This window comes from Pundamilia nyererei, unplaced genomic scaffold (assembly GCF_000239375.1).
Source record: "Pundamilia nyererei isolate P.nyererei 1_Seehausen unplaced genomic scaffold, PunNye1.0 scaffold00220, whole genome shotgun sequence".
Classification (NCBI taxonomy): domain Eukaryota; kingdom Metazoa; phylum Chordata; class Actinopteri; order Cichliformes; family Cichlidae; genus Pundamilia; species Pundamilia nyererei.
In genome coordinates, this window is record NW_005187621.1 from 216,399 (window position 1) to 227,033 (window position 10,635).

Sequence of the window (10,635 nt, forward strand, 5' to 3'; positions counted from 1 at the left end):
TTCATCAGGATGTAAACCAGGTTTGGGTTTAAGATGCTTACAGTTCACTCAGTTCAGACGATAAAACCTTCAGCATAAGAAAAGGTTTGAAATCCTACATATAGATGCTCATCAGCAGGTTAATTCCCAGCTGAGCCAGGATGTGGATGGCAAACCAAATTTATAAACCAACTTATGCCACAAACTATCGGCAACATACAGAAAAATGTTCAACCGCTCGATCGACCACTTTGCTCTTATGGTGATTAATGAATAATGCTGTGTTTCAAAAAGTGCAACTTTTACGTTGAAGCCGAATGGTCCCCATTTCCAGCTTTTGTCGCACCCTTTGCAGTTTTACTATCGCTTGGGCAAGTAATTGGTCAGTGTTTGCAGACAAGGAGCGTCTTCCAAGCAATTGCAAGAAGGTTTTCAGTACAGTACTGTACACCTCTTTGCAACCACCTAGTGACTGCCAGCAACCTCTAGCGACCAGTTGCCAACCAGTGACCAGTGGCTGCCAGAGGGCCACCAATCGATCTCTTGGTTCGATGCCTTAGGCATCCAACCAATTAAGTGAAGCCAGCAATTTTGAGCAACTTGAGTGCTGAATGTAGTCAGAAGTAAGTGAAGTGAAAACAGGTTGTTTCATCTAAAGAACTCGCTGGGAAAAAAGACAATGAGCGCTGACGATCGACAGTCCCCAGTCCCTGAGCCTGGCAAGAGCTTCTGTACACTTAATGACTTTATACACCCGATAGCTTAAAAAAAAAGGAAAAACAAAAACCCTTCCCCTGTTAGCATTTTTTACCATTGGTCCAGCAATGCACATCGAGATACAATATACACAGTCGAGAAAAATGCCTTAAATTAAAGTAGAAAAAGTGTCTAGGACATGCGATCTATCACACTTATGTTTTACCTCTAAGCTGATATTTTTTTTTAACATCAAGATTTTTTTCACATTAAAAAAAAAAAAAGAACAAAAATGTGTAAAGCCGGTTGGTTTGCAGAAAATTTAAAAAAATGACAGCTGAAAGAAGGTGAAGAGGTCGTAAAGAATCCTCGAGAGATTTGCAGTGAAGATGATGTTGATGGGTGGCTGCCTCAAAGAAGATACGAAGACTTGAGTTTCCTTCTCATTGATTTGATCTCACAGTTTCAGGTTGTGGACAGAAGATGATATGCTTTGAGTTCAGTTTGTTGTTGAGTCTGAGCGGGAACTGGCCTTTGTAGTGTGAAATCTGAGGCTGTGTGACGAGGTACAATATAACTCATTGACCTGCACAAGTCGTATGACCATTTCCCAAAATGCTTTGATGATCGTGGGCTATGTTTCCCAACATGCTTTAGACTTCTTCTCCCAAACAGACGCCTGGCCGCAGCGTCACCACTGACCTGTGATCAGTTTACTGGTGGTTGTCAGGTGAAGTGGGCAAAGCTAAAGTAGTGGTTCCCAAAATAAAACGTTCAGGATACTCCCAAATCGAAGTTTGTTTATTTTTCTCAGAGTCATCACAGGAAACTGTCTGGTCATATGAGCGCGGCACTGCCGGCGCTGCTGCAGCTGTTGTTACGATTGGTGTTGCGGCGTGAAAGGTTGGGTGTGGCCATTAGGGGGTTGCGTTCATCTGGGCAGCCATACTGAGCCAGCGTGTCCACACACTCCTGACAGCTGGCCTGGCGAGCATATGCCATTGCACTGTTGCCATGGGCGTCCCTTGCCATCAAGTCCACACCGTACTGCAGAAAGAATCAGAGAGGGATAGTCATCAATCATCTCCTGCCTCTAAAGCCCAGAATTACTGGAATACGAGCACTGTTTTTTCTTACCCAGATAAGGAGCTGTGTGATGACCACGTTGCCCTTGTGGCTGGCCAGGTGCAGCGCGTTGCGTCCATCTCCTTCTCCGCAGGTCTCGTTGACCTGCTGTCGGGACCCGTGAGCAAGCAGGAGCACGACTGCACGTAGATCCTCCTCGGCGGTTGCCCTCAGCAGCTGCTGGCCCAGTGGGAGATCAGTGCAGGGCAGCGACGCCAGAAAGAGACGCTGCTCGTACTTTGCCCGGATCCAGCGCTCACGCTCCTCCCTGATGGAGAAAAGAGAAACAGACACCTTTAAGAACTGACAGCTATCCAATGGCTGTAGCATGAAGTGTCATATTGCTGCCCGAAACATGAAGCTGTAAACAGACTTTTTTGCTTTTGATTTGGACGTAAATTTAGCTTTAATACAACAACTAAACAAGCGTTTTATGCCCTTAAATGCCCTTAAACTCTTCCCTTGAGTGTAAAATAAGACACAGCGAGAGGCAGAGGGACAGACGTGGTGAAAGGCCAAAGGACGTGGACGCATTGTTCGCCGATCGAGTATCATTAACTGCTGATCTGTCTAATCCACAACTCTGATCGCTCTAATCTCTGCTCTAATCCCTCCGTGTAAACAGCAGCTCATTCAGCCTGCTGGGATTAGTCCAGAGAGAGGACAGAGAGGAGGGAGTGTGCGGGGGCCGAACAGCCCTAGGGGAGAGATATTGAGCTGTCCCCCCTCCTCCCTTGCCCCTCTACTCTATTCTCACCCAGTAACAACACATCCTTCAGGGGTGAGATGGGAGGTTGCAGGAAATGGAGAAAGAGTAAAGGTTAAAAACTCTTCTTACTGCCTCACTCATTTTTTACTGGCACCCAAATAATCGTTCATCTAAATTTGGCTTGACTGTTCTTTAGATTCGATTGGATTCCTTTAGATTATCGTTTGTTTAGGTAGTTTTCAATATCAACAGTGAACTGAACCACAACCATAGTAACATAGTGAAGCCTCGACTTTCTGTGGTTGGGTTTGGGTTTGCACGCTCATCGACTACCAACTTGTAACTGAGAAGTCTTTAGTCAGCAAGGTAAAGGACTGATGTGAATGCCAGCATGAGTGAAGGATGTTGCTTTATTGATAGATGATGGGGCACAAAATATGCAACCAGAGTGTCTACGAGTGATCAGCTGTCAGCTATATGCTATGGGCCTCAAACAAATCTCTTTATACATGGACAGTCATCCAATGCTTACACATTCAAAGGCACTCTAACAAGTTCAAGGTTCAACCCTCAAGCAACCAACCAAGTTAAAATGACAGAGTATATAAAGGAATACTTTACGCTGATTTAACCCAACTCATCTGTCACTTTGGCCTCTATGTACCTGCTTTTTGAGCAGGAACTCTTGCTGCTTTAGGTCTTTCACTTCAAAACATCACAGATTAGAAAATAGAATCACAATTTCAGTGCCCCTTCTACTTGAGTCAATGTAAAATTACTGCAGACCTCTTGTTGATCTCTTACAAATCACCATTTCTGCACACAATCATGCAAATAAAGCTGTTTTTTTTTTGCTTTTCCATTCTTTACCCTTGGACACACAACAGTTCTTGGATCTTAACTGTGATTACGACACTTTCTACACTTAAGTCACCTGTTAAACTCTGACTCAACCCATCGTCTCCCGATAGAAGAATCTGTGTGATTATGAAATTTGGCGTAGTGTGTGGAGTAAAGTGGGGATGCTGGGAGGCTTGATGGGAGACAAACTGTGGGAACAGTGAGTGTTAAAAGTTTAAAAAAGAAGTTTTCAGTCAGTGTGGGAACCTGCAGAATCTCATTAACTCTCTTCCTGGATACCAGTGTGAGTGTGTGTGCAGGGGTGTGGTGGCGACGGCTAGCATCACGGAATGTCCCGGGGGCTTTCCCTTCCTGCCCCAGCCCAGAGAGAGAGTAGGGAGGCTGGGCTCCAGACTACGGCCGACAGCCCCCGGACAAAGCCTGGAGGTGTCGCTGGGTGTGTGTGTCTGCCTATGTTTGTTGGTGTGTGTGCTCAGCAGGGCTCTGGCCTTCTGTCCTCCAGAGGACAGGGAGGAAATGTGAGGCCACTGGACCCAGGAAACGCATGCCTTCCCCCGCCACCGGAGTTGCTAAGGGGCTGCAGAGAGCCGATGTAAGTCAGAGAAGAAGAGGGCTCAACCCTAGGTGCTCAAAGAGACAAACTGTTCTTTTCTGACTGGCTTCAAGAAGAAGCATGGCAGATTTATTGCCATCATATTTAAAGCAGGTCTTCACCAGTATTTTGACCCAATGGTGTCCTTAACATGTCCTGAAATGACATGTCATTTACAGTCAAACACATTATATATATCAATGTCCTGCCTTGAAATACCAGCATCACTGCTTTTTTAGATAACATGTACCTGTTTTTTCACCAACAGAGCTTCAGTTCTGTCTTAGCACCCCCTGAGAACCAAAACAGGTTTGACAACCCAGTGAGGTGTTGGGGTAGAAAGCCCACTCTTGTCAGTGGTGCCAAATTAGGTGCCTGATATCAAAGACAGAATGTGGTCACCTCAGGCACACAGATCTGGATGTGTGTACTGTGTTTGTTTTGGTTCATAATATAGTTGGTTGCTCGGTAGAAGCTTGAACTTTTAGAATCGATGTTTATTTTGGTACTGCTGTTGATTTTCTTTCTGTCAAAAGGGAGATATTCTTCCCACTGTCACCATGTTTTTGCTAATAAGGTCATCTGATTGTTGGGGTTTTCTCTGCATTGTTGTAGGCTCCTTACTTTACAGTATGAAACACCTTGAAGCAACTGCTGGTGTGATTTTAGCACTATATAAATAAGAATTGAATTGTATCTTTCCCTAGCATTCTTTTGGTTCTTCAATTTGTTTGGTGGGTTATTTATTTATGTATTTGAAATTTGTTTACTGTATGTTTGAGTGGTTATTGAGGTTTTGTTTGCTGGGTTATTGACAGTGTGTGCGGGTATTTGTTTATGGAGTGTTTAGTAGTTTGTTCACAGTATGTTTATATGAGTTTGGTTATTTGTTGAGCTTCTGTTCTGTGGTTTGTTTACTGCACATTTGATTTTGCATTTTATTCTTCCTGTTGGTTTGTGTTTTGGTTGGAGAGTTTTTAGCGTGTGAGTTTATTGACTTCTTATTTTTTGTACGAGTCGTTTTGTTTTGGTTATTGTTTAGCATATGTGTAGTTGTTTGTTTGGCTGCGTGTTTGGTGTGTGTGTGTGTCGCAGTAAACAGTGACTCTCCTTCATCACAAGCTAACGAGTCTTGAAAACACACAGCTCTGGACAGTGGAGAGGCTAATTGCACTAATTAACCACACAGAGCGTGTGTGTGTGTGTGCGTGTGTGACACTATGTGTTAACATGTGTCTGAATGTACGTGCTCATATTTTGTGTGTTAATCTGTGTGTGTGTGTGTCTCTTTTCACATCCCATTAGACAAAGAGCTGTGCCCCTGCACCAAGGCATGCTGGGTAGATAATTAAACATGAGTCCCGGTGAGATCGCTTGTGACAGGAAAACACACACACACACACACACACTGCAAGTATGTCAAGCAGAGCCCAGAGGGGTTATAATGTGTGTTTGTGTGTGTCAGTCAGTTAAATTAAATGATAAAAACTGCACCAGCCAGAGGAAACAAGCCTTCATGCATCTACTGTTTCTACTGTCCTCACTGCTCCGTTCACACAAACTCGAGCTCCTCCTGAATGAGCTCATGTCGGACGATTAGTAGGAACACGACTCTGACCTTCAGTTTATGCTGTTTTCACAGGATCTCATGTGGGCTGTCCCTTTGTGTGGTTCATGTTTTCACCGTTTCATTGCTGTAATGCTACTTTAATTTTTATTATGGCTTTGGGCATGGCATCACTGGTCTGTGGTTTGGTCTGCTAATTTGTTCTTAATAAAAGCCGTAGCATCTAAATTTATCCCAGACTTTATTCACCTCAGATGTCCTGTTCTAATAGAATCTGCAGGTTTTTTTCACGAGGTTTTCAAATCTTCTCACAACTAAGATTTTCAGTACAAAGCTACAAACACCAGATACAAGTTTAAAAGCTGGAATTTTCAGTGAGAACGCTCCATCAAGTTGAATTTCCAAATTGGAAAGTTGCAGAAGTCACACCAGACCTGATTTGCAATCCAGCGAGTGTAAACAGGAGTTGTTGTGCATTTGTGACTTGCTAAATAATAGCGCACAACACAGAATAGAAGAGGCTCTGTCTGTCAGCACAGTTTTAAAGAAAAACAGGCACTGAGTTGTACTTTAGGTAGTACTGTGGAGTAAAATAAACCTTTTTTTCCTACTACTACTATTGAAATGTGACCAGTGAGGTATGATGTCTTGACCCTCGAGTTAAAAAAATTCATTGTGACTTGGTAACATTAACTCCTTTGACTTTTGGCTTCACTACAGCGGATCATCTGCCTCCATCTCACCCACTTTAACAACATCCATGAATCTTCTCTGAGGTCTTCTTGTTTTCCTCTGGCCTGCCAGTTTCAATTATCCACCCTCCCTCCTCTGCACATGTACAAACCAATTCAGCCTCACCTCTCTAACCTGAGCTGTCCCTCCGATGTACTCGTTTCTAACCCTGTCCATCCTGGTTACTAACAATGACAATGTTAGCACCTTCAACTCTGTCACCTCCTGCTGTCTTTTTGTTCATACCACCTTCTCCAAATCAAAATCAAGCAGGAAGTGTGTTTTAATTCCAAAATCCAAACAAACTTTATAAATCCAATGTTCTGCTGACGTTAAACATAGTTAGATATTGGTCATACTCCGGTTTGTTCTGATAGAGGATAAAAATGAAAGAATCCCTTTGGCTAAACATGACAATCACACTTACATTATTTAAATAAAACCCTTTAAGTTAGTGTTTTGGATTGTCTTGATGCTAGCAGTGAAAAACAGAAGAATAAAACAGCAGAGTCAACTTTCTTGATGGAAACTGAAAATCTGAAGTTATACGGATGATAATAAACTTTTCAAGAGGCTTTGTGTCTTAGTGTAGCTGCTGCACCCTGTTGAAACATTAGCTGAGTGGACCTGTTGATTGACAGCTCCATCAGCGGCTGTGTTGTGGTGTTGGGTCTCGGTCTCTGTTGGAGACAGTGGGGCATAGTGTGATTTTGTTTGGGGGTCACTCAGGGCGCCACACTGGGCCCACTGTGCTTCTCCGATTTCCTGTCTGTTGTTTGAGCTCTGGAGACCTCTCATTGTGTGTGTGCGTGTATCCAGTGTGTGTGTCAATGTTACCCCTGAGCGGCCGCTTTGTTCCGCTGTGTTTACATACACACCGAGTTTCCTGCCCGGCTAAAGCCAGAGGCCCGGCCGAGTGACCGACCACCGTTGGACGTCCCACCAGCTGCTCCCCCACCGCTCTGTGTGTGTGTGTTTAAGAGGGTCATCTGCCCACGACCCCACAACACAGCATTGACAGAGAGCTGAATACCAGCACACACACCCCGATAATCACACCAGGCTAATTACCATAATTACCACCAAACAAAACCTGAAGAGACCTGACACCAGAAAGAGCCCGATGGATCCTCAACAGCAGAAATGAACACTTTGAATACAGTTTGATGGAAGCAAGAGCAAAGACTTCTACTTAGTAACTCAACAATAATTTCTCAAGTTTTAGGATAAATAAAATGTATCTTATCCTTTTTAATATTTATATTTGTCAGGTAGAACAAGTGGAAAATTAATCTGATGACTAATTTTATTTAGAACCTCACAAAACCAGAAATGTGGCCATTTCAACTTAAAAACAACAACAACAACAAAAAACTTTGATACTCAAAGTCAATACTCCTTTCTAATCTGTCTCAAATTCTACCAGCAAGAAAATCACCACAAACACAGTGAGGGCTAAACTGTCGCTGTTTGCTATCTTTTCTTTCACTGTTCTATTGTTCTGGCTTCACTGAGGCCTCCCCTCTGCAAATACACTGTCTGGATGCCAGATGACTAAAATATGCCACTCAGTGTTTCAGGACTCACTCACCAGCCACTTGGTTCGATACACCTGTTCATCAGTTACTTTTAAAGCAAATATCTAAATCAGACAATCACACAGGAGCAACTCAATGTATTCAGGTAGATATGGTCGAGGGGACATGATGTTCAAACAGGGCATCAGAATGAGAAAAAGATATTATTTCCACCTTGAACACTCCTGGTTCCACCTGGTTGTTGGTCCAAACATTTAATAAACTGCTGAACTACCAGGATTTTATCACACAACCACTTCTAGGGCTCACAGAGAATGATCTGAAAACGAGAAAATACCCAGTGAGCAGCGTTTCTCTGAGAGAAGTCTGAGAATAACTCAAACTTTGAGTAACTCAAATAACCACCGAGCGCATCTCTGAAAGCAGAGCATGTCACACCCTGAAGTGGGTGGAGTACAGAAGTAGAAGACCACACCTGGGTGCCACCTTTGTCAGCTAAACAAAAAGATTGAGGCTAAAATTTAAAAAAAGATTGGAAAAACACTAGCTAACCATTTAGGATGTGGTGGACCGGAGGATTATCATACATGTGCAGCCGATCAGCAGCAGCTGTGTTACGCTATCATATCAATGTGGACCAAAACCTGTGTTTCCAGCATCTTTGTGAATCTCTACATTGCTGTAAAGCACAAACAGTCCAACGCAGTGGGGGTTAAACATATATCTAACAGATTTGGTAATGTCCTGTCTGAGTTTTTCATGCATGAAGTAAAAATAAAGAAAAGTTAAATGCAGATAAAAAGAGTATTCTCCAGCTCAGCTCAGCCTGCAGAGAGAAGCTGAGATGTATGAGCCACCACACTGCTGTTAAAGCCCGTCATTAATTACAGAGTGTGTGTGTGTGTGTGTGTGTGTGTGTGTGTGTGTGTGTGTGTGTGTGTGTGGTAATGAGCGGTAGGATTCGGGGGTTAAGAGTGACATGGTGTCAGTGGCTTCTCTTCTAGCCTAATTAGCCCTCTAATTAATAGATTAATAGATAGATAGAGAGCATGGATAAGAGCATCAGCTAGCTGCCTGACCTAATGTGCATTTAAGATAAATCACCGTCAAATGGAGGGGCTTCTAACAAGGTGAGGAGCAAAATGAACCACTAATTCTGCTTTAAATCCATGCAGAAAACATGCGTGCTTTGTTTTATCTTACAGCAGAAAAGAGAAGATGAGATGAAAGAAGAAGAGAAGAGGCTGAAATCAATTAGCCTTTCTAGCTGGTCGTTAGCTGCCCTTGGATAGGCACAGATAATTAAAGGGAGGGTGGTGGGGTGAGAAAGGTCTCTGTGTGGGGAGGGAGGGGTGAGTTGGGCTGAAGTCAGCCATGAGACTGTATTAGACAGATATGGAGGGGTTAATTCGGACAGGAGAGACAGAGATGATGCAAATGAGGAGAGAAAGAGTGGGAGAAGAGGTGGAGGAGAAATGGAGCAAACCGATGGGAAGCTGATCTCTGGGGTGAAACGCAATGCTCCAGTGATGCTGCACAGATACTGAAGGGGGGAGGAAAGGGGGAGTTTTCATAAAAAGAGGTGGAAAAGGAGAAGCAACCACAGATATAAAGGAAGAGACCCAAGGAGAGAGAGACAGCAGAAAGGTAAAAATATCAGGGGCATCTTCTCTAGTGTAAAAGAAATATCCACTGCATATTGCAATGATAGTAGTCCAGGAATGCATCAACGTTAGCTCGTCATGACCACAACTGGACAATGGAAACAAATCGGTCCAACACCATCTTGGAGGTAGATCATAAATCAGAAACAGGAGGACTCAACAAGAATAAAGTTCTGCTTAATTTGTAGCTGTTGAACAAATCAGGAATGTTAATTCGTTTCCGAACCATGTACGAAACTTTGACATGACCTTCATTTCCTTATTCTCAAGAAAACACTCGTCCTATTGGGAAAGTTTCCCAAAGATACCTTTAATCCAAGGAGAAGACACTCCTTACCCTTTAATAGCATATTCAAAGCTGTGAAAGGGTAATTGTCTTGTCCTCAAATATCAGACTTCTCACAATTTTTAAAATGCAATTTCCAGAAAAAAAATCGATATCTGGGTTATAACAGCACCTTTTTGGCACTGAAGTCTGGCCCATTTGGTTTAGAGACATCTAAGATCTGACGAGATCACGATGATATGGCCATGAATCACATGTGAAGATGCCTTGAATTTGTCCATACATTTATATTCAGTATTTTTGACAATTAAAGAGCCTACATGTTTTATCTGAATCAAAAGTCTGCAAACAAAGATTAAACCTCTTGATTCTTTCATAAATAAATAATATTTGGATAAGTGGTTCTTTGATCAAGATGTAACAAGCCTGCACACTGTCATATTAACAGGTATACATACTGCTATTGGCTTTTAAAATAGTTCTCCCAAGTCTCAGCAATCAGGATACCACAAAAACAAACTAAACCCCTCCCCCCAAAACAAACCCCCCCACTAAGAATAGGGTCACTTTTTATTACTGACTTTGCCCTAACAGGGTTAAACAGGTTACAATTATACCACAACAACAGTATGTAACCACATGGATGCTCTATTCAATGTTGACTGCTCCTGTTGGGAATAACCTGACTTACTGTCTACATCAAACTGAAAAAGGCTTCCTCTGTGGGAATTTCAGGGCCTCCTGTCACCGGTCCAAAAGAGGAAGTGGCCTCAGCAAAGACAGTGGTGACCCTGAAGGCTTGGGCCGCGTGGCCGGGAAAGCCATTAACATTTGCTACTAGATTAGCTGGATGCAGATGAGTGGACCTGTCTGACCACAAAAAAAA

General features: G+C 43.0%; 1 protein-coding gene across 8 annotated transcripts in view; it reads right to left on the bottom strand.

The window, feature by feature from the left end:
- Window positions 1–1,455: 1,455 nt before the first annotated feature.
- Window positions 1,456–10,635, bottom strand: part of agap1 (ArfGAP with GTPase domain, ankyrin repeat and PH domain 1) — a 173,734-nt gene continuing 164,554 nt past the window's right edge. For all 8 annotated transcript variants that reach the window (XM_013914732.1, XM_013914733.1, XM_005748365.1 and 5 more), the window contains 2 exons: window positions 1,813–2,068; window positions 1,456–1,722 (listed from right to left, as the gene is read on the bottom strand). In XM_013914732.1, the coding sequence (XP_013770186.1) occupies window positions 1,513–1,722; window positions 1,813–2,068 (466 nt within the window). In that variant the 3' untranslated portion in view covers window positions 1,456–1,512. The remainder of the gene's footprint in view (window positions 1,723–1,812; window positions 2,069–10,635) is intronic.